This window comes from Lytechinus pictus, chromosome 17 (assembly GCF_037042905.1).
Source record: "Lytechinus pictus isolate F3 Inbred chromosome 17, Lp3.0, whole genome shotgun sequence".
NCBI lineage: Eukaryota > Metazoa > Echinodermata > Echinoidea > Temnopleuroida > Toxopneustidae > Lytechinus > Lytechinus pictus.
In genome coordinates, this window is record NC_087261.1 from 13,916,215 (window position 1) to 13,941,518 (window position 25,304).

Genomic DNA, 25,304 nt, shown 5'->3' on the forward strand with positions numbered 1-25,304 from the left:
CTCTCCTATTATTATTCCAAGCACTAAAACCACTTCTACTTTAATAGGCCTACATAATCTTTATCATATCGACTTATTTTCTTGTTATCTTTATTAGCAATTGACTGGTACCACGACCACTATATTACTTGTATTACTATGTAATCAGATAATACTTCAGCTACTATTTCTAATACAGATATTACTACTCCTCTCCTCCTACTACTACTACTAATACTACAACTGCCGTGACCACTATTACAATTACTAATAATATCACTAATACTTTTCTTACTATTACTACTTTTATTAAAACTACTACTTCTAATGCTAAAGCCTACGTCGTCTTTTTCTTCTACTAATTTTACTATTTGTGTATAATATTATACTACTCTGCTGGCGTTACTAATGATACTATTTCTACTACTAATACTCTACTTCATGTACTAATACCACTCATACTTGCATTACTATTTCTCTGTACTACTACCATGAATTATAATTTTACTTTCGCTAGTATTGTGAGTAAACTTTTTACTTCTGACACCATGATCACTATTCTATAATGATAACTGCCACCACTGTTTGCCTAGAATTACATATCCATATATTTCATGTTTTTTATTAATGTCATGAAAATAGTATTAGTCTTGACTTCTCATTCCTTGATGCATCAGATACTAATACATGGTCTACTTCTACCTGAACTTACATAGTATCTCTACTATTAATTTGCAACTACTACCACCACCACAACTTCTTCACTTCTTCACAGTCTAGTCTACTCGACCCTACTTCAATCACTACAAGTACTATTATATGCTTTTGCTACACTACTACTTCTACAACAACTGCTACTACTACTACTGCTACTGCTACTACTACTAGTACTACTATAATAGTACTAATGCCAATGATAATGATGATGATAATTATAATAACAATAATAATAAAAATGATATTTCTACTAGTAGTAGTAGTACTACAGTGCGTCCCAAAAAAATTATACACTTTTGAAATGGCTGCCAAATAAAAAAATGTACCACTTGGGGGGAAAAGACTTATAGATATGTAAAGCCTATAATGTCAACTTTCAAATGACACCAAAAAGTTGGAAAATTATTCATGCTTGAGCGAGCACTGCCCACTGAAACAAAGGGTATAAAAATTAGGGTGGGCTGGAATTAGCCTTCCAATTTCTTTCAGGTTTTTTGTTTGGTACTTGCAAAGTTGATGGTTATTTGGTGAATTAAAGATCAGTTGTGATCAGTTTGTTGTTTGTGAAAATTTAATGCGTTATTAAATTGAAATTTAATGCATGAGTGATCATGAATTGGGTGCAGCATTTTGTCTTATCATGTGGATCTCAACCATGTGTTCACGACAGTTAGGAGAAGAGGGGGTAATATGACTTAGGTAGGTGAAGTACGTTGATGGGATAAAGGTCAACAGAACATTTAGCAACCCCTCTCTCAATCTCACCCCCCCCCCGCTTCTCTCCTCCTGAGAGACTAAGCTCAGCTAGACTGGGCAGGAATTAGCCTTACAGTTTTTTTGAGTGGTTAGTCCTTTGGAACTTGTTAAGCTAAATTAATGAGTGAGATAAGTTTTGGTTTCTTAGGCAAATTTCATGAGTTACTAAATTGAAATTTAATGCATGAGTGAACAGGAATTGTAATTTTATTGTAGCATATTCATCTTGTGAACTTCAGAAGTGTGTTCGTGAGAGTCAGAGTAATGTGATGGTACCCGTTACAAGCAAGAGGGCGAGATATGCTAAGACTTGGTTAAAAGGGCATTCCTCTTCTTTTTTTTCCTTTTACAAATTAAAAGTCATGTGTACCCTCCCCTCTCCACCTCCATTTCCCAGCCCCCCCCTCTCTCTGTCTCACTTCCTGCATTGTAGCCTATTAAAAACTTAACTGCCAAGTGACCGGTGGCTGATGGTCAGTTTTTTTTTCAATGATTACCAAGAAATTTAATGATTATGATGATTAATGAAATAATTTATTGAAAAAACTGAATGTTTGATTGATCACATTGCACATTGAATAAGTTGATTTACTGATAAATTGTTGATTAAATGATTGATAGGAAAAAGTTGATGTCCCAATTCAGAATTAATCATTAAATCAACATTCTGCACTGGACTTCACGTGTACATGACAATAGCCATCAATCTCTCAACAGGAGGGGAGGGCGGGAAAGAGGGAGGGGGCGGGGGCTGAATGTTCTGTTGACCCTTATTCCATCAACCTACTTCTCTCACTTAAGTCCTATCTCACCCCCTATTCTCCCGACTCCCATGAACACATTGCTGAGATCCACATGATAAAGTTGAAATGCTGCCCAAAAAGAGATCCAAATGATAAAGTTGAAATGCTGCCCAAAAAGTGTAATTTGTGTTCACTCATGCATTAAAGTTCAATTTGATAATTTATAAAATTTGCTTAAGCAACCAAAACTGGTCATGGTTGATCATTAATTTATCACATCGCCCTTAACTTTGCAAGTTCGAAAGGATTTGCCTCTCAAAAACTTACATAAATTGGAAGGCTAATTCCAGCCCACCCTAATTTTCATACCCTTTGTTTCAGTGGGCAGTGCTCGCTCAAGCATGAATAGTTTTCCAACTTTTTGGTGTCATTTGAAAGTTGATTGGCTTTCCATATATGTAAGTCTTTTTCCCCAAAGTGGTACATTTTTTATTTGGCAGCCATTTCAAAAGTGTATAGTTTTTTTTGGGACGCACTGTAGTAGTACTATTAGTACTGGTACTTCTACTACTAATACTATTACTTCTACTACTACTACTACTAATACTACTACAAATACTTCTACTACTACTACTACAACTACTACTTCTACTACTTCTACTACTACTACCACAACTACATTATACTTCTAAACTAATATTTCTACCACCAGCATAATACCACTGCTGTTGCTGCTACTACTACTCATATATTACCACCAAACAACTCTACTACTACCACCACCACTATACTTCTAAACTAATATCTCTACCACCAGCAGTATACTAGTGCTTATTCTCCTACGCATATCCTACTACCATGACTACTATTACTATTACGACTACTACTACTACTACTACTACTACTACTACTACTACTACCACTACTACTACTACTACTTTAATAATACTTTTATTATCTATTCTATTTCTTCAAAAATATTACTACTTCTGCTACTACCACTGCGACTGCTGCTACTGATACCATTATTGCTGCTGCTGCTGCTGCTACTGCTACTAAAACTACTGATACTTCTACTACTACTACTACTAATCCCATACAATAGTTTTACTTCGTCAAAAAGGGTTTTTACTCTCGTCGTGGTGAGCGCTCAATATCAAATGAAAAGATTGGGAAAGATTGACAACATGAAAAAAAAGTGTATTGCAAAGAAAAGCAAAGGTATATCAGTACATGACACCCCCGATCAATGTTGATGTCATATTTTCTGTTAATCAATGGACCTAACCACCAGGGAAAATGTCACTCTGCCGCCAGAACTACTGTGACTACTTTCTACATACTGTACTTGCTACGTTTTAGTCATTTTTCTTTTCGTTTTTTTTTCATTTTCCTTACACAGTAGGACTATATGCACCGCTTTGACGTTTATATATTAATGGTTTTCGAGGTTCCAATTCATGAATTTATTTCTTATTCACATTTTCAGGGTCTTGTATATACTTTACATGGATTCGATATCCTATTATTCATTGAAATAAGTAGCCATGTTGTCTATAATTTATGATAATTTTCCAAAAAATATTAGAACCGTTTTATCAAGCTGTTCGTAAGTTACTCATTACTTTACAAAAGACTGGTTACCCTTTTTTTCTTGTTTACATGAAAACGAAAATCACGCATTCGCGGTTGCTTTGATGTCTTGATGAGTTCATTTGTTACTTGATTCATATATCCATATATTCTTCAAAATACTTCTATAAGTGAAAAGGGGTTCTGTGTTTCTAATGGGTTTCACGATTGTAACTTTTATTCAGCACATAATGCTGCTCTTGGGTTATATCTGGTCCTGGCCTTCATAGGCCTATACACATGCTCACGTTTCAAGTTCAAGTTCAAGGAGTTTTTTCATGGCCTTGGTCGAGTTAATGACCATCGATAGTTCAGAGTTTCAAATTCATTCGATACGATTGTGTGTTAAACACGCGGTTTCTTAGAGTGATATTTCACATTGTTTGGGGTTTATATTATTGCGCAATAGTGTGTATTTATATTTGTATATGACCTGTACGATAGTGAAATTTGTTGGTTACGATGTGTAATTATGTAACTCTAATCATCATGCCTGTCTGACACGTGTAAATAAATTCACTTCACTAAACTGATGGTGTGTTTCTGATTATTTAGTTTTAAGCTGTGTCATTTTTATCAATCGACTTGAAAGAAAAAAATAATAATTGCTTCTGTTATTAAACTTGGTTGTTCTAATCGATTTTGATCTCACGGCCTACTACCCCTTTCTGGCTGCTCCGTGAAATAATTATCTTTTCAAGTGCCTGGAAAATAAATATATAATGAATGTTGTAAAGAGAGGCGTGGTCGTAATTATTGAAGAAAAAACAAACATTTAGGTCATTCCCCCCCCCCCCTGATCAAACTTGGCACTGCCTCTGATTTGACAGTAATTTAATACATTTGAAAAGTCCATTTTGATGAAAAGAAGATCTGACAAACTAAACAACGGTGCTTTAAAATGTCTGTTTCTTCATTTATTGTCTTTAATGCGGAATCCTTTTTTTTTTAATGGGTGTTTGACCGATTTCGTTCTTTAATTATTTATTCATTTATTTGTAGTTTTATTTATACAGTGTAGCATTGTCGGTTTCAGAACTGCTCTCTACAACGGCCCTGTCCACATAAAATACAATTAACTGTTTTATTTAAAGCAAGCATAACGGAAAAAAATCCCACCGGGTTCTTACTGGCATACTAGATGCATATTTATCGCACCAAACAAAAATTAATCATATTAGAGGATGACAAAAAAAGGCATTTACCATCACACGGTAAAGTGTACAACTTAGGACAAGGGGGCACATGCCTCTGCCCCTATTCCCCTCCCCGCCTATTTAGAAAGAATTGGGGGGATTCCGGGGGACTGGGGGACGTATCCCCTCCCACGATTTTCTAATTTTGTACACAAGTCTATCGAGAAGGGTCGCCCCCCCCCCCATGATGGACCAAAAATATCAAGAAATTGCCGCCTTCACTCGAAGGACTATATATTACATGGGATGTCTTCATGCTCACTTCACGTCCCCCCCCCCAAAAAAAAAAAAAAAAAAAAAAAAAAAAAAAAGGTTTTCACTACAAAATTAACATCAAATTGGTACCGAGAAATTTGAAAAGCAAACAAAAAAAAGAAAGAAACAGGTCTTCACAACAAAATGGAGATCAAATTGGTCCCAAGAAATTTGAAAATCAACAAAAAGGTGGGGGTTTACTACAGAATGAAGGTCATTTTGGTTACAGTTTTCAATAATATGTAGTTTCACTCTTCCAAAATACATAGGGTGCTGCCTATGGATAATAATACACGCAGCACCCCTACTTCCCAGGGTCATGGCTACACCTAATCGCAATGTGAATCCTGGAATTATTATTCCAGAAGCTGATCACCGCTCGATTGACAACGATTTTTGATAAAATCCCGGCATGTTTCCTCATTCTATCGAACCAGAATGTGGTGAAATGGGGCTAGTTCGCTTTTATTTCTTTTGATGAATATTCTCTCAACAAGAAGACAAACAAACTGGCAAAGAAAAGAACATGCACGTAACTGGGTAAATATGAACTCATCCCCGAAGGCAACTAACAATACCAAGGTCATATAGATTAATCTTTGATGCGAAATTTTCGGATTCACTTCTTACCTAAATCTATAAAGAAGTTTTCAATTCTGCTTGTAGATCTGTTCACCAACCAACTTAGAGGGCAGTCTTGAAAAGGCAATTATTACTGAGCTTTGAGTCCCTTTCCCTTTTCATAATACAGTTCATCTTTTGTTGATCTTACGTTGAAATGTTGTCAAAAATACTAAATTCAGTTGAGAAATGATGCATTAATAATGTGAGAACAGGCCTATACAACAGACTTTAATGAGTATTTGGTATTTTTACCAACAACAGCACACGGTGTACCTAATGCACTTTTAATTTGCTCATATAGTCCAGATATTAATAGCGATCCTCGTGACTCTGTATCAAATCTGCTTGATATGAGAGATCAGCGAAAAGTAAAACGCCACCACGTGTTCGGCAGACAAATGTAGAATCTATCTCGTGATTTGAATTTAACTGATCATTTTGACAGCCAAGAAATTATGTGGAATATACGACCAAATAATAATGTAAACGAACTATTTTATCTTGACCATGGAGGTACAAGCACTTGACCTTTTCGCACTATCTGCCAAAAAATAAAAATGACAAAGGAAATATTTGTGTCCTTCAATGTTTATTCTTTGTAATCAGCGATAATTTTTCCCAAAATAACTTGTTAAACAAACCAAAATGATTGTTGCATCAAAATAAATTTGCCAAGTGAACTGATAGGCCTATGATCGATAAAAGGGGAAGTTTTTGCACCCTGATGTCAAGTTAAGTTTGAAAAAAAAAACTGACAATACCTTATTAATAAAAAGGTTGTTTTCTGTATTCATTTTTCAACATATATGATTTAGATTGCCAGTCACGTTCGGTTGAGGAAAGTGTTTGACAAAGCAAAACGCGATTAGCGCGCACAATCCGACAAGGCCTAGACACTATTTTCATGACATGATAACGATGAAAAAGTAAAATCGACATGCACTTGCATTTAATAAACCTATAACATTTATCATCGTAATATTTATTCCTTTTTACCAGATTAAGGCAGATTTCAGGGGTGATTATCAAAACAATTGAATCCAAAGCTCGTTCTTCAATAAATGAAATTAAAAAAAATCATGAATAAGCCCTAGACCAATAGAACAGTTCTCTTGAGAACCATAAAACAAAGTGTCAAAGAATGCAAGCGATAACCTGCAATGTTCAGGGAAAGAAAGGGAATGCGACCCCCTGAACTAAAAACTAGACATGAAATAAAAATAAATAAAAAAAAAAATATGAAGAAATTACCGCGCCTGCAATCTCATCAAGACCGCTCTGCAATAGGGAATGCAATGCGCTTATCAAATGATTTAGCACGAGTAACAAACAACCAATTTGAATATCTATAAAGAGATAAGGGAATAATTAAAAGTACAAGGGTTACATCCATGGACTATCACCTTTCTAAACCAGCAGTAAACTTTATTTCACTTCGATGCTACTAGGAATAGTTAAACTGTGCGTACCTGTATAACTAGTTTGCCTTCCAAACGTCACAAAGACTGCTCTCAAAGCCAAAGCTTCTTTGAAACAGTTCGAGTTATGACTTGATGCGGGAAAATCCCAATGAAACTGACTCAATTAGGCCTGATCTGTGATGAAACACTTACGCCTCGACAAGCATCAAAACAACTTATGACGCTTTTCAAGTGATTTACTTAATAGTACCACTCAGCCGTGCAACTAATAATGAGGAATTATCTGCAGTTCTGCGGCATTATATCAAGGTCTGAATAAAAAGGTTTGTTTTGATTCTATCGCACGACCTGTCTTGAAAGTTATTTCGACGCCTATTATAAAATAGAGTCTTAACAAAGGAGACTGTACAAAAGGATAAAAGTGCAGCGCATATTTTCGGGTGATTTATCCAGCGCAACGATTTTTTTTTTAAAGTACTACCTGCTGCATCTGAAAAGTACCATCTTTGGCTGGCTGGCAGGCAAACTTCGGCTCCCGTGCACATGTAACATTATATCGTACGGGTTAGGTATAAGGTTTGGCAAGGGTAGGGAGCTTTATATACATCTCCTCCATAACAGAGTGCAACGATTTCTGTGCTTTGCAAAGAGGCGATCCAAGGACCAGGGACTGTCAACTTTTTACCAAGATAACACCGAGGCAGTATACATACGAGCAACTTTCGGTGGCGAATAAAGCTGCAGTGACAAGGTCATCCACTCTTTGGTGAACTTAATGATGTAAATGGTGCAAACTTGAGCTTAACAGTAAAGACACGTCATCGACCATGTCCATGAGTAAATCAACGCTTGACTTCATTAACGAGGAAAACTCATCCGTTGAGGAGGTACGTTCAACCAAATTTAATTTTGATTATTGAATTGCCTATGATGGGCTTGTATATCAGGGTCAGTCTTAATAACAAAACACCAAACTTAATTGGGAATCCAATTAATAGGTAGTTTCCAAATTTACTAAGGAGACGCTCTCTACAACGCATCGATTCCTTTGAAAATGCAATTAAAATCACAATGGAGAGCTGACAGTCTTTTGTTGAAAGTTGGTGGACTTGGACAGCAGATCATCCGAAGATTTACACCGGACGAACAGTTGCAAATATGTCGTTGTCCAGAGTCAAGAGATTCCGACGCTGGCCGGCCGGTCCACCAACTTTCGACAAAAGCCTCTCAGCTCTCCATTGTGATTTGACTTGCATGTTCAAAGGAATTTGTGCGTTGTAGAGAGTTTCCCCGTAGTAAATGCGAGAAGTTGGACTGGCACCTGAACATGGCTGTATCGTGTAACATGGGTCTAGTTCACTGAATAAAGTGGCTTTATGACAAAAAGTGAATTGTCCAGGTTAAGAGTGTCTAGCTGCAGGGCGGATCCAGTGTACCGTGCAGAGTGGGGGAAAGGGGCACATTAAAAGAAAAGGAGAAGAAAATAATGGCCTTGGGGATAGGGAATACTGTACTCGCTCCAAGATACAAGTTCATATTTATTTGACATTTGAACGACATACCAAGAAAATGTGCAATAACACTCCTTTATGTTATACCACACGAACCTCGTACCTCACGTTTACGTATGGCAGGCCTTAGTTCACATTTTTTTTTCATGAAATATTTTTTTGTTTGTGTGTGTGTGGTTTTATTTTGTTTTGCTTCGTTTGTTTTTCCATTTTGTTTCGTCTACTTTTTATTTTTGTTTTTTTTTGTTAACATTTCATTTCTAATTTTATTTAATGTTTTTGTAATCTTTTATTCTTATTTCATTTTATTTGTATTTTATTTTTTCGGGGGGGGGGGGGGGTTTCTGTAACGGCATACCCTTTGTTTAAGTCATGATGGTATGACGTAAATGATGCTACATTCAAACATACAAGTGAGAGTGTAGCGTTCAAGCTGAATGTGATACTACATTTTCCCTCGTGACATGAGCGTACCCCTTTGGGAAATTTCCTAAAAATTGCAATGAAAAATAAGGTTTTACGCAATAATGTGGACTTGACCCCCACTCCACCCTACTGCGTACGTGCAACCATATTACTGATGGGTCATTCCATGGGGTTGGGGCAAAGTTTGCATGCAATGTCCATGTAACGGAGGTATCCACCTTCGCAGTTCACCATGAAGATCAATTTAGATGTGGTTAACTTTTGAGCCATCAATAAAAAATAGCTCTCTTTTCTCAGGAATAAACATTTAATGTGGAAATCTTTTATGAATTTGAAGCAACAGGCATACAAAAATCTACCACCGTTACATGGACATCATATTGTTTTTACATGAGTCAAATTGCAATATGCCATAGTCTTTGAGAAATAATACTGGATGCTGGATGGGACACCATTTTTTTGCTCATGCCATTATTGGAATATATTTGCCTGGTTTGAAAAACATATGGATTTGTAGTTGTGGTATGTCTCAAAAATTGCCCCAACCCCGTGGAATCACCCTGATCTTAAAAGTTCATCCTGTTAATTGCCAGTTATCGGAATGAATTCACTCTATCGCGTTTTGGGGGATTTGGCGTGCCATACTCGAGGATTCGTTCACGTCGTTTCAGATCAAAGGTCGCGTGTATCTCCCTAGATGTCAAGTTCACTTGTCTATCAAAGAGCGCTATGTAGAGATCTGTACTCTCCACCCGCCATCATGTATAAACCAGATACAATTATTATATTTCAAAAAGTAACTGAGGGGATAGCCATCAGAACAAAACTACAATGCACCCCCCCCCCCCACACACACACACGTCACTTTTTATTAGCTATGATAGTGGAGATAGAATTTCCATCTCTGTGCCATGATTATGGTTATCGAAATAATAGATCGGAGACGCTTCCCCGGGTTACTGGGATAGATACTGGAGACCCCCCCCCCTCCTTCCCCAAATAATAATTTAATGAGAAACAATAATAATAACAATAATTATAGTATCAATAGTAATACTACTTATAATAACGATAATAATAATAATATCAAAAATATTAATAATAATAATAATCATAACAATATTAACATAATTAGATTCATTGTATTCCTGTGCATTATAATTGTGATTACACGTTGTCTATTCGAAGACGTGTAAACAATTTATAAAGTTCTTACACTGCAAAAAAGCCGGTGTTAACTGTTAATTTAACACCAGTCTGGTATCTATATCGTTCCACAACAGAGAGGTGTTGAAATTACACCAGTTAAGAATCAAACCGTTGTTGCTTCAACACCTCTCTGGTGTGGAACAATATAGATTCCAGGCGGATGTTTAATTAACCCCGGCGTTTTTTTCAGTGTACTTTTCAGTTCGCTCGCTTTGCTCCCTCACACCTCGTGTATACTGTCCAAATCAAAACAAAATGCATGACACAAGGACAGCAAACCTCTATGCAAATCTAAGAGACACATAACCAACAAACCCCGTTTTATGATATTTGCTTTAAACGATCACTAAAACCTCGTCTGTTTAAATAAGGGATTTTTGTGGACCCACATACATAAACCATCTACAGTTTATTTTAAACAACCGTCTCGTGTGAGGCAGTTTGGCCGCTTTTGGGAAATCCATTTTCTGTCTTGAGATTTTACATAGGATATACTATTTGTCGTCATTCATTAGAAATTATGGAGGAGGTATAAATAAGGGTTTTGTGTGGGGTGACCCGACAATTGCTCCGCCGACATCTGCTCCGCCGACAATTGCTACGCAAAATAAGACAGTTGCTCCGCCGACAATTGCTCCGGACAATTGCTCCGCCGACAGTTGCTCCGTCGACACTTGCTCCGCCGATATGTGCTCCGTCGACACTTGCTCCGCCGATATTTGCTCCGCCGATATTTGCTCCGCCGACATGTGCTCCGCCGACATCTGCTCCGCCGAAAATTGCTCCGCCGACAATTGCTCCGCCGATAATTGCTCCGCCGACATCTGCTCCGATTATACGACAATTGCTCCGCGACAATTGCTCCGCCGATAATTGCTCCGCCGACATCTGCTCCGATTATACGACAATTGCTCAACGACGATTGCTCCGCCGATAATTGCTCCGCCGACATCTGCTCCGATTATACGACAATTGCTCCGCGACAATTGCTCCGCCGATATTTGCTCCGCCGAAAATTGCTCCGATTATACGACAATTGCATGAACATCTTATTTCTCCAAGTTGGTCTATGTTAAATGATAAGAAATTCATCCAGATACAAATTGTTTTGTCGTTGTTTTGTTCTTGTTATTCGTTAATGTTTTATTTATTTTATTCTCCCCCTATCATCAAAGCTTTCTGCTTAAAAAACAAAACAAATTGTTCTACCTGCCGCTGCCACTTGACAAATTGTAACGGAGAAGGGGAATGACACACTCCCCATTGAAATTGTGAATCTGGATTTTTGTTCATATATTATTATCATTAGTTTCACTCCGGTCTTGAGCGGGGAGAGAATTTGGGGGGGGGGGGTGCTGGACACAATATCTCTTCTGCTTTCCAGCAACTTATACACCATACATTCGCGCGGGCTCTCTCTCTCTCTCTCTTTCTCGTTTTGTTCTTTCACGTTGTTTATTTTTATTGGTGACCGCTTGATTTATTGTATATTTATCAGTATTATAATTATTAATATTTGTATCAATAATTTTTATTTACGTCTTCGGCCTTATCTACCCTTGCACTTTTTTCCCTTCAATTTGTTTCAAACGAAAGTATGATCATCACTGGCGTACAGATGTGGGAGGGGCGTGCTAGGGGTCACGGATCCCCCCATTCTCCCTACCAATGAAAAAAAAAAGAATAAAGGAAAGGAAAATAAATGTCATCCTTGTCTCGCCCCCTCCATTTTTTGTTGTTGGCTCATTACGCTACTGGTGAGTTACTATAAAACTAGACTTCGGTTGTATTTTTGTTCTATTCTGTGCAAAGCGACAATATAAATATATTATAATAAATGAATATATGCATGTATCTCTCTCATTACGTCTAAACAAATAATGTTATTTTTAAAAGACAATAATATATATACCAGCAATAATATAGTTACAAATTCATGAAACCCAATACGCATCTCACTGAATTTATAATGCGAGCACAAAGCACGAGCTGTTATTGACATGGAAAGGGGACATTTTTTTTAAATTGCAAACATGAAGCATATCTCGGGGGGGGGGGGATATCTCGTAAAATAAATGAGAGCACGATGCGTTAATTTGATATTTTGGATATATTTATCAGAGTTACAATTCTATATATTTCTTTTTCTTTGTGTTATTTCTTTCGACAAACTGTAATTGAAGTATTGAAGAGTATATAGGCTGTTATGCCTGCTGATCATGATAGAATGTGGATTATTTTGCTGATTCATTAGATCTTAACATGTGTTCTTTAAATTGGGTAATTTGGGTACATGTTAGAAACACAGGCATTGTGCATTCAGATGCACATTGTGGAAATGAGATTCAGTATTTCTTGCAGCTAAGAAAGGTTTTGAAAATGACACTACTCTCAATTACATGTATACTGTGTCCATAGTTGCGAGTGTGTGAAAATGAAGGTGTTTGCAGTCATTAAAGTGTAGTTTTGGTTGGAAAACGTTAATAAAACTGTCGAGAACGTACAGTCTTCATGATTTCATTTATCTCATGTTCTGATCAGTAAATCAAATAAAAAATTATAATGACAAGAACTTGTTAAGTTTATCCTTCTATTTCAATCCCATGAATAAACAGAAATCGCGATATTCAGAAATAATAAGTCATACACCTCCTTTTTTCCTCAAGCTCTCACTCACTCCCCCTCTTTCTCCGTCTCTCTCTCTCTTTCCCTCCATAACCCTTTTCACAATCATTTTTGTTTGATTTCCGCATAAGCAAAACGACGACGACAATGATAATGATGGTGATGATGAAGATGCTGATAATGATGCTGATGATGATAATGGTGGTACAATGATAATGATAATAAGTACATGAACACACGTTTTCTTCTCATATAGTTCATTCTTGGAAAATACATAGGCGGCCATATACACATGAAGGTATATCATTTATAGAAGAAAATCTTGTTTGATTGATTTTTTTTATTTTTTGAAACTACGTGTAAAATTATATCCCCCATCAACAACAAATTGTTAGTTACATTATAACATCATAATGAATATAATTCGACTATTGGCGGACCATATTTAGATTTAGATTAAGATTTATTCATTTTCCGTTCACAAAGCACAACAAAATCAAAGTAACAATACATAGTCAAATTTAAAGTACAATATCAATCGGTATAATGCATAAGAATTAGAACGTATAAACTATGAGAACTAATGCGAACTAAAGTAACCTTGACTAATAACTATACATGTATAAAACAGAACATATGGATTTTATTTTTGGATTATTTAAAAAAAATTAATTATCCTTTTTCTATCAGTGAAGAAAACAATCATGATCAACATAAAACAAAAAAGCAACTCACTATTATATACAGAATTATCATAATCTAAAAACCTACGGTGTGTATGACATGATGTGGATGTGGAGACCAAACTGAGAGCACTGTGTGTACGAGAGGATATGGAAACCAGAGTGGAGGGGTGTGCCGAGAAGGTGACACGACATGTAGCCTTTCACAAGTTGGTATTTTCTTGAATATTAATTTTTACTTACTGAATGTCTTGGTCATGTTTGTATGGCACAAAATTTGCCGACAGTGAACATTTTGCGTGACTACAGTACAGGTTTTCGACAAAATAAGGTGGGGTATACCGTTGAATTTCACCTGGAGCAAATGTCTCCACCCGGGGGGGGGGGGGCACTCGACCAAAAAAGTGGTAGGGGTGTGACGCGGGCGAGGCAAAAAACGGGGGCCTTGGAGCGGGCTTATTGTAAAAAGGAGGGTCCTCGGAACGGGCTTCGGAACTACAAATGTTTGTGAAAACGGGGGTCCTCGGAACGGATCTCCGTATCTCTGTGAGTGCGTAGGCATCCCTATGGAACGGGCAATCGTGCATGACGCAGCTAGCGCGGCCTCCGCCGGGTGCGCTCCCGCTTAGGCGATGGTCGAAAAGCGCTCTACGGCCGCTTTTCACCAAAATTGTAGCAGATCAATGCGACCGGAACGGCGTAACGAAATATATGCGAAGCTTTGGAGCCGATTTCTTTCTTCTTTTTTCTCGATAAGAAGGAAATGCTATGCCTTGGAGCGGCTTTCTTTGTTCTTTTTCTCAATAAGACAAAAATGCTATGCCTTGGAACGGAAATTTGAGTGTAAAAATGGGGGTCCCCTCCGCGGCACATACCCACTATGCATTATATACTGAGTGCCCCCCCCCCGGGGTCTCCACTTCGGAGCATATTTCGCCAGTCTGAGCGATTTTGACGCTAAGAATGGGGTATGTCTAATTTGTTTCTACTGTTATAACATGGAGCTATATGGTTATAATAATTACATGAAAACGCGTTTTTTTTTTTTCATTTTAATCGCCAGGCACGTAATAAAACTTACACAAATGCTCCCTTCCCCACCATGAATAAGCATTAAGAATATCTATCCCTCCTTTGTGCTTACCCCTTTTTTTCTATTTCTTTCTATATGCATGCATCAGGGGCCGCGGAGCCGGGGGGCTTTAGCCCCCCAATTTTCCAAAGCCGTGTACAAAAAACGTAAGAATGACCATATGATTGTGATTTTTAGCATGGACAACCCCCACTTTTGACTCAGCCCTCACTTTGAAAACCGTTCCGCGGCCCCTGTGTATGACATTTAATATATCATGCAAGCATAGTTTAAGTTTACTTTGTAAATTCATGGAGCTATGCTCCATGGTAAATTGACGCCTTCAGCCTGTGCTAAAATTGTTATGCGTATAAAAGTACGAATAAAAAAATAAATAAATAATTGTCGCATTATCGGAGCAATTTACGGCGGAGCAGATGTCGGCGGAGCAATTATCGGCGGAGCAGTTGTCGTATAATCGGAGCAGATGTCGGCGGAGCAAATATCGGCGGAGCAATTGTCGCGGAGCAATTGTCGTATAATCGGAGCAATTTTCGGCGGAGCAAATATCGGCGGAGCAATTGTCGTATAATCGGAGCAGATGTCGGCGGAGCAATTATCGGCGGAGCAATTTTCGGCGGAGCAATTTTCGGCGGAGCAGATGTCGGCGGAGCAGATGTCGGCGGAGCAAATATCGGCGGAGCAAATATCGGCGGAGCAAGTGTCGACGGAGCACATATCGGCGGAGCAAGTGTCGACGGAGCAACTGTCGGCGGAGCAACTGTCCGGAGCAATTGTCGGCGGAGCAGTTGTCGTATTTTGCGTAGCAATTGTCGGCGGAGCAAATGTCGGCGGAGCAATTGTCATGGAACCTTGTGTGGACCTACATACATTAATCATCTGCAGTGTATTTTAAACAACCGTCTCGTGTGAATCAGTTTGGCTGTTTTGGGAAAATCCATTTTCTGTCTTGAAATTTTACATAGGATATCATACTATTCGTTGTCATTTATTAGAAATTATGGAGGAGGTATGTCACATTATTCGCAACTGTTCAATAATATTTTGATCCGCCTTTGCTTTGTTCCTTTATTTATCACGCTATGATATATCGTCCGTGATACCTTGCATTTAAGATGAGTAGATGATTCAGATGTAAAGTATACGAATATTTTACATTATGCAGTGATTTTGTACACAAAATTTGATTTTGTATGATTCTGATTATTCCTGCTATATAGTCTACATCTCTATAATTTGTTAACGTGCATGTTCAATGGAGAATCCATACTGTTTAATTGACGTTGTTATTATGATAATTTAGTAATCACTTCGCAGAGGTTTTCTATAACGCAGAGAATCTATTGTCAAAAGCCTTTCATAACAGAGCAGACTTTGTCGACAATCGGGGAATCAAAACAGCAGTGTCGTCCTGGACTCTAATAACAAAAGACATATTTGCAGTTTTTTGTCCGGTCCAGATCGTAAGACGATGTGCTGTCCCTGTCCACCAACTTTTGACAATGACTCCCAATCTGTCCATTGTGATTTAACGGGCATTTATATTAGATTCTGAGCGTTGCAGATAGCGTCTGCGAAGTGGATGCTGAAATACGCAATTGTCAGTTGACAACAAACATGCATCAAATGCTCGTTGCAGAAAGCCTTGCAATCATTCGCAAATCCAATAAATCATTCGCAAATCCAATAAATCAAACGCAAGTCAGTAAACAAGAATAATACATAAGAGAGATTTTAAACGTGGTGAAAAAGTGTTAGAGGGTAGAGAGATGCAAAGAATATTCTTGTATTGTAATGCCAAGACACTGCTGCAATTTTTCTACAAATAAACTGATAATGACCACAAATTTCCATTTTCCGCTCAATATCACTGGATCACGATTTCCGTTTCTTTGAAATCATACACTATTCATCTTTTGCTCCGTTTTGCCCCTTGGTTGATTTTCAACTTTATTTTTATTTTAACTTTTTATTAATCCTTTACTCGAAGAAAAGAATATAACTAAAAGGCTATAAAACATGGATTATATAGCATGCCCTACACCAGCATCATACGCGTATATATAACTGATATGAATTTAAAATGTTCAAACAAAAAGAAACTTACAAAAATGAAGGACATGTAATTACTTTTATTTCAAAACGTTTGGTGATTTAATAAACCAACCACAGCTGTTCTTCACGCGCTAAAACAAATCAATTTGACCTCAAAACCAACAACATTAGTCGAGATCACTGTGACAAAGGTTATACAACTATTTAAATGAATTTGTCACAACTCGAGTGTTTACAAGTATATACCCTGATGTTTGAAGCATCCTATTTATAGTTATTTGTCCTTAGATTAATCGAGGATTAAATGGGCAAAGTTCAGTCCGCATCGAGGACTTCGAAATATCCGGAATTTGATGTAGTTCAAGATCGCGATCATCAGTTACGGGCCTACACATACACATCCTCACCCCCCCCCCCTCACACGCCAATACACTCCACCACCCCCCCCCCACCTTCCCCCCACATACACACACAATGCAATTTCATTTAACCTCATTCCATGTCAATTGCATTCAGTTTCATATCCATTTCATTTTAAATCATTTTAATTCAAATTTATTTCCAATGACTTATAAAATAAGTCATTCGATACAAGATCACCTCATTCCAATTCCTTAATTCCTTTAATTCGTTACTTCGTTTTAATTTTTGTTTCATTTCATACCACATACCACTTCATTCCATTCCATGTGATTAATTCATACAATCATTATTTGGAAAAGGGAGTATCTTCAAAACTTCGCCTCAGCGGGTCCTACAGATATCTGATCATTATCAAGAATTCCAGCTTACATCAAATACATTTTTATTTTTTCTTCAAATAACTCTTTTTTCTAATATTGCCCAAATTTTGTATATATATATATATTTTTCGAGTATGTGTGACAGCGCCATTATAGTAATATAGTAGCTTTATTTGCAGAAAATATCATAAAAATAATAATTTATATAATTAGAAGAAGTTAAAAACATATTAGAATTTGGACGAGAAAGCATACATCTTTCTTGGACTTACTATAACAAACAATAACGTTTTTGCCTCTTCAAACTTTTTCACCAATTAGACGACGCCACTGGCGCCTTCGAAGCCCCCAACGGGCAAGCGGAAATCTCGTCGCCTGAAGGTGCGGGAGAAGATATGTTATGGCCTTGGAGGAATGCCCTACCAGCTTACAAACACAGTCATCGGGTTCTATATCTCTGTCTTCTTATTAGACACAGCTCAGGTGAGTAGGTATTGTTTGTCATATTTTTGACTAATGTTATATCATCGATATAAAAAAAAATGGATAGCGCCCCTCTGTGTTAAATATGGGGCCATACCAACACGTAAGTAACAACACGCACACGGACAGAGAGAAAAAAAAAAAACGTGTGGTAATTTATGCACACCAGGGGCCCATCTTACAAAGAATTGCGATTGATCCGATCAATCGCAACTACGGAAAGCCAGCAGAGTCAACATATAAAATGCATGTTTGCTCAAAAGTATTTCTAGATATGAATTTATATCCATAAATTCATTAATTTCTTGACAATTTGGTGTGTTCTCCTTTGTTTACAAAGGACATTTTGCAAATTTCCTGTATAAAAAATTAAGACACTGATGGATTTCCATAGAGTTAACGACTGATTGGATCAATCATAACTCTTTGTAAGACGGGGCCCTGATCTTAAGGAGCATACTTTTAAGCGTTTCCGGTGGCATCAAAAGAGCGCTTTGTGGCTCTATCCATTTTTTATCGATGTTTTATATAGAACTGATCCTCTCTCTCTCTTTTGATAATTATTCACTTTAATTCAATGTATATTCAATTCCAATAAAAAATCTGTACAAATTCAATTAAGTAATAAATTGATAGACAAATGAAATATAAAAACGATATCCAAGCCCGGATCCAAAGTAAAACGAAAAGGCATTTTTAAGAAGCTTATCTGATAAGTTAAACGCCACTAGAAAAAGTTAATGGGTCAAAATCAGGACAAGTGAGATTGAAACTTACTGTAATATTTTTTGAACTGCCTTCCAAAGTGAGAGTCTTAATATTTCAGAGTGTTAGACTAGGCAGGTCTATGATGCCCCTATTTATTTCTTCTTCTTCTCCTCCTCCTCCTATTTCTTCTTCTTCTTCTCCTCCTCCTCCTCCTCTTTAACCCCTCCATCCTCCCTTATCCTATACTGTAGATCAAACCATCATCAGCTAGTGCTGTAATATTCGCCGGTCGCTTCTGGGATGCCATCACCGATCCATTCGTTGGTTATCTTGTTATGAAAACAGATACACGATTTGGAAAGTTAAAACCATGGTAACGTATATATGCAGATATCTTAGTTTTATAGGGGACATTAGGTTATATTGGCAATAATTGGGATGAAGGAGTCACCTCACTCATATGTATATAAGGACTATGATATAGAGTAGAGCTTGCAAAAAAAAAATATGTAAAAAAAAACTGAACTATTCTGCAAAGATGAAAATCGGAAATTCAGTGGGGAGAAGGTAAAAAAACAGCAACAAATTTTAGAGAGCACTCTAACAGATATTTTTTTATCACAAATATGAAAGCAATAGAGTCGGGCCGATCAAGTTTATCCCCCTTGTCTTGTTTTGAGAGCTTATGATAAAGAGGCATCCCACAATGATTTCGACTATTTTTATTGTAAGTATCATTTACTGTTCATATTCGTTTTGTGGGAAATGTGCCCTCATTCTTGATTTTTTTTTTAAATCGTGAAACACCCCTCCCGGGGTCCTGGGAATTATTTTTTTTTACTGGGGGTGCTGATAAAAAAAGGGGTTCACTACAAAAAGAAGGTCACTTTGGTTACATTTTTATTCCGCAGAATATCTGCGGGGGTGCTGCCTATGTAGAATAATACACACAGCACCCCAATAAAAATATTGGGGGTGTTTCAACACCTCCGTTTCCAAGGGATATGCCCCCTCCCCTGATATCATTGGTTAAATTCTTATTCTCATAGTAGTGGTTTAGTTAACTCTAGAATGAATTCGACCGCACTTTTGTGGAATGCCATTCACCCCCTCATTCTTGAAGAACAATAATTGTTCTTCAGGAATGAGGGGGCGAATGGCATTATTCATAATTATAAATTATTTATTGTTGTGTATCCGAAGATGAACAATCATAATGTTGTGTGATCGAAGATGTTTTAAAAGCAATATTAAAATGAAATAAGAACAATAGGATGATATGTGGTAACACTAGATTTTAATGGATTATTCGGTAGGCCTATATTATATCTGTCTTTGGCATTGAAGGCTTGCTGTACAACCGAAATAAAATATTTGATAGTGTCCAGAACACCACCAATTCTGTATGGGGTTCATTATATAACGTATAAGGGGTCTTTGCACCATCAAGAACCCTATTATAATATGGAACTTTAAAAAATTCCTTGTAGAAACTTAAACGCTTCTAAAGGACTGTTGCTTCCAAATACAGGACAAAGAAAGGTTCTAGGGTGCACCTTTTTTCTAAGACTGGTGGAAAATTAATGTGGACTACATTTTGTACTAAATTTCAGGAGTTAGACCTGGGCCCCGTCTTACAAAGAGTTGCGATTTATCCAATCAACCACAACTATGGAAAGCCAGCAACGTCAACATATAAAATACATGTTTGTTTACATATTTCTAAATATGATGTATATTCATGTATTCATATTTTTCGTTGAAAAAAATCAGTGAGATTCTCTTTGTTTAGATAGGACATCGTGCAAATTTTCTGAAGAAAAAAAAAAAGACATTGTTGGATTTCCATATACCTGAGGTTGATCGGATCAATCGTAACTCTTTGTAAAGGCCATCGCACACCTTACGACTGTTCGCGATCCGATTTTGGAACAAATCGCATTTTGCTCATTTTCTGAAAATGTGAATGGAACATATCATTTTATTTGAGGTTAAAATTAATGGAAAGAATACTAATATAACCATTTTGAAAGATTGCAAGCCTTTATTTTGGAGTAAAGGCCAAATTAGTTTCAAATCGTAGCCAATCGTATGACTGCTATGACGTCATTACGACTAGATATTAAATTTGCTTTTATTCTAAGAAGGATGATAGCACAGTCACAGAATTTAACATAGGTATTCGTACGATGATTTAGAATATTACACAGTAAGATATTCAAAGTCTCAATATTGGCATCAAATTCTATTACGTTTTATTCCAAATTCGAGTCGCAGACCAATCGTAAGGTGTGCGGTCGCCTTAAGACGGGACCCTGGTATTGATTATAAAGATGCCACTATATTTGGTGTTTATTTCCAGGATGTTATTTGGTGCTCCCGCCGCCGCGGTGCTCTACTTCTTCATCTGGTTCGTACCAGAGTTTGACCGGGAGCCTTATCTGATGGCCTGGTACCTTCTGTTTTACTGTGGCTTTGGGACAATGCTGTCGGTAAGAATTTTTATCAAGCCAGGGGTATAAAACTAACCACACTGCAAAAACTCCGGTGTTGATTTAACACCAGCCCGAAATCTATATATGTCCACACCAGAGAAGTGTTAAACAACACCAGTTTCGTTTTGGTCTAACACCAGATAGGTGTTTATATAACATCAATTAGTATTAAAACAGCATCGGTTTGATTCTAAACTGGTGTTGTTTCAATACTTCTATGGTGTGGACATATATAGATTCCGGGCTGGTGTTAAATCAACACCGGAGTTTTTGCAGTGCAGGTATCCGTGGATTACGATTTGATTCATAATCTCCCTGCTTTTTTTTTTACTTTTCTCCCTTGAATATTCTCTTTTACCCAATTTTTTTATACCAAAAATTATAGGGGCGTTTACCCCCCCCCCTCCCGCTTCCTGTAGAACAGCCCCTGTCCATAGTTAATGATAAACCATAAGATATAATTAATAATAATAATAATAATAGATAACAATAGTAATGATAATAAAACCTGAGTGCTCAATGGATTTTTCAAAAAAGAAATTAAAGGAAATTCAAAAGAGTTGAACAAAAATGTTTTAGATATGTTTTAACTTTCGGAAGTTGAAAAAATGGTAATGTCTTTATAGAAAGGCTGATCCATAACTTAGAGGATGGATGGATGGACAAAATGAACTTTGGAAGCTTTGGGGGTAACGAGAGAACTGGAGGTGAAGTTGAGGAACGTAAGGATCCAGAAGGGGTGTACCTTTTAATTAATGACATTCTTCTCCGCAGTATCTAATTTCAATAAATGTCATTAACAACATCTTTTATGAACTTATGTAGGATTTCAGAGATTTTAGTTATTAGTTTGCATTCTCATTTTCTCACACAACGACAAGTGCGTACAGATAAAATCGTTGGTTTCTATAAATTTCCCCTTTTTGCAGGGAGGATCGGTATTTAGATCGACTGTGAGAAAAACAATATCACTGAGTTGTTTCTGATCTATCTCCCTTTTTCTCTCCTCCCCCCTCTCTCTCTCTCTCTCTCTCCCTCTTTTCCTCTCTTTTTCTATCCACTCTCTCCCTATTTTTTTTCGTTTCTCTCCAGCTATACTACATGCCATACTCAACTTTAACGTTCTATCTCACTGAAAGCCAAGCAGAAAGAGATTCCGCCACGCTTTATCGTAAGTCTAAAATAGCGTTTTAGTATTTATAAAAATATACAGAAGGGACGGAGAAGGACTATGAATCATACATTAGTTGCAATGCATAACTTTAGGCCTATATCATGTCTCAATCATCCACTGATATGAAAACAAAATTCTCATCCGGCGACCTTTTTTCATCATTTACAAGTTCCCGCTTTACCAAAGAGGCGTTGGGAAGAGAGATAACATCTATTCCGGAGGTGGCCTGACTTTTTATGCTGTTCTTGGTTTGTTCTTCTTATTCTTCCTCTTTTCTGCTCGTCTTTTCATATTTTACGAGTTATAAAGTCACAGGGGCGATCGCCCACTGCCCCTCTCCCTGACGTGCCGCACCTGCCCATCCCTATGCATTTAGTCTACTTTCAGTCCCTAAATCAATCATTATATGTCTTGCAATTAATTGTAAATTTGCTTCTTGTAACATAGGAGTGTAATCTGATTTGTTACCGTGACAGCCGATTTATTGAATGTAAATTGCAACAGAAAATGTGCGATCATTGATTGCAAATATTTACTTGGAACGCCCCTAAAGGTCAAAATAACCTGGGAAAGCATGCCGAATTGAAGAAAGATGAACTCCTGATTTGTGGAAAATAAACATTTATGTGAATTTTATATGATCTCATAAGTCAATAATGGGTAATTGCGACATTTTGTTAGGAACAATAATAATAATAAAAAAATGAATATACACAGTAAAAAAATAGCACGCTGTTTAAGCCTGTCACTCTAACAACAAGTTGTTTAAACTTTTTTGTAATTGTTTAAACTTTTTAAACAAGTTGTTCAAAAAGTTTAAACAGTTGTTTAAAAAGTGTAAGCAGTTGTTTAAAAAATTTAAACAAAAGTTGTTAGAGTGACGGGCTTAAACAACGTGCTTAAAATTTTAAACAGCGTTTTTACAGTGTACACACATGCATTGTGACTACTTCCTTTTATTCTCCATGTTTAACATGCATCTCAACATTCGTTCACTCAGGAATGGTTTGTGAGGTCGCAGCGAATTTGTTGGGCAACCTCATTATGGGGCAGACGGTACTAGCCTATACAAAGGACTCCGAGAGACCGAGTTGCGATCACAATACGACCTCCAACTCCAGCGACACCTCATCATATCTCGAGCAAGAGGTACGCGAATGCATTGACTTATTTTAGTGTTGAATCAATTTGCAGATTGATTTGAATATATTATTTCTGTCATTATTCATCAGATTGTTATCAGGGCAGGTTATTTAATTATGAAGGTATTTGGTTGGTTCTCTTACGTTTTACAAGACAATGACACAGAAAATGGTTGAATCAGAGCTAGTGTATTACTCCATTTTATCATATTATTTATTTGTTTATTTATTTTATTATTAGTATTATTATTACTATTATCATTATTACTATTATTAATGTTATTAATATTATTATTAGTATGTAGTAGTAGTAGTATTTTTTTATATTATTATCATCATTATCATCATTATATTTTTGTGAGGGCTATTGTTCATCTAGACGAGAATATTTTTTCCTTGTAATGTAAGAATTCGACATCGAAAGATGAACTCAAACTAGAGTGCTCTCACTTACATAACTTGGGGTATTGTCTCGCCTCGCATTTAACATGTTCATTATTTTAAAAATATGATTCCGTCACCTAATTCTTTCTATTGATAATCAAGGTGTTGTTGTTTTTCAGGAAAAAGGTTACAGCGTCGGGGCACTGTGTATCTGTATAGTGTTGTTGCTCAGTTCTTTCTGTACTTTAATTGGAACAACAGAGAAGAAAAGTAAGTAAAGCGGAAGGAAATTAATGAATTAATTGCAATATAAGTGGAATTTAAGCAGAGTTTGATTAATGTCCCGCCTGTTTATCATAATAGTCCATATAGAATTACTGCAATTTTCCAATTAATGTGCATGTATTTCCAGAGTAAATAGAATTAGCGTAGTAAAGGGGGGGGGGGAGGGGTAAGTTTAGGCCTTTAGTAAAATCATCCCAAACGTATATTTTCCAAGTGAATTTTTTCATGTTTCTGATGAAGCCAGAAGGGAAAGGTAAGAACACGTCACCGCCATGGAAACAATTGCCCCTTAAAAAAAAACGACTCCCCTCATTTCCTCCCCCCTCTTTTTCCCTCTCTGTCTCACTCTCTCTATCTTCTGTCTATCTATATATTTATCTATCTATCTATTTACATGTATGTATCTATCTTCCTATATATGTTTTTCAGTTCAACATTTAGAGATGTGGTCTGGCTCACTCATCAAAAAAGGACTTGATTTTTTTAATTGTTTGTTTTTATTTTGTTGTATTTTTTCAGTTAAGAAGAAAAACAATGAAGAAGAGCAGAATTTCATGACAGGACTCAAAATGGTTTTGACTTTCAAACCATATCTTACACTTATGATCTCATTCCTGTGTCTTCTTCTTTCAGTTATGGTAAGCAAATTCTATTTTTGTATTAAATTTATGAAAAATAAACAAATAAACGCACGAAGAGGGCATCAACCTGCCAGTGGTCTTTGGTGTGTTGATGCCCTCTACGTCCATTTGATTAAACCAAACGTTCACTTTATTGGGCCTGTTGGATTAAACTTTTCCCATGAAAAATAAAAAAACAAAAACTGTGATGGTAGAAAGGTAAAATGTGTTAAGAAAATTGAATATGAAAGCATGACAAACAATAATTTGTAAAGTAAATGAAATGTAATTTAAGAAAATTTGATATAATTATATCAAATTATGTTTTGATCCTTCTGTGCGTAA

The 25,304-nt window shown here is 36.8% G+C and overlaps 1 protein-coding gene across 3 annotated transcripts in view; it reads left to right on the plus strand.

Moving 5' to 3' along the window:
• The first annotated feature begins 7,295 nt into the window (after positions 1 to 7,295).
• Positions 7,296 to 25,304, plus strand: part of LOC129279874 (sodium-dependent lysophosphatidylcholine symporter 1-like) — a 28,078-nt gene continuing 10,069 nt past the window's right edge. Inside the window, exons 1-8 of one of the 3 annotated variants that reach the window (XM_064111866.1) lie at positions 7,296 to 8,210; positions 17,990 to 18,151; positions 19,111 to 19,232; positions 21,222 to 21,351; positions 22,447 to 22,525; positions 23,529 to 23,677; positions 24,234 to 24,324; positions 24,859 to 24,977. In XM_064111866.1, coding sequence (XP_063967936.1) covers positions 8,151 to 8,210; positions 17,990 to 18,151; positions 19,111 to 19,232; positions 21,222 to 21,351; positions 22,447 to 22,525; positions 23,529 to 23,677; positions 24,234 to 24,324; positions 24,859 to 24,977 — 912 coding nt within the window. In that variant the 5' untranslated portion in view covers positions 7,296 to 8,150. Of the gene's footprint in view, positions 8,211 to 10,832; positions 10,999 to 15,121; positions 15,880 to 17,989; positions 18,152 to 19,110; positions 19,233 to 21,221; positions 21,352 to 22,446; positions 22,526 to 23,528; positions 23,678 to 24,233; positions 24,325 to 24,858; positions 24,978 to 25,304 lie in introns of those variants that run through there. The other 2 variants (XM_064111867.1, XM_064111868.1) reach the window with 2 other exon arrangements.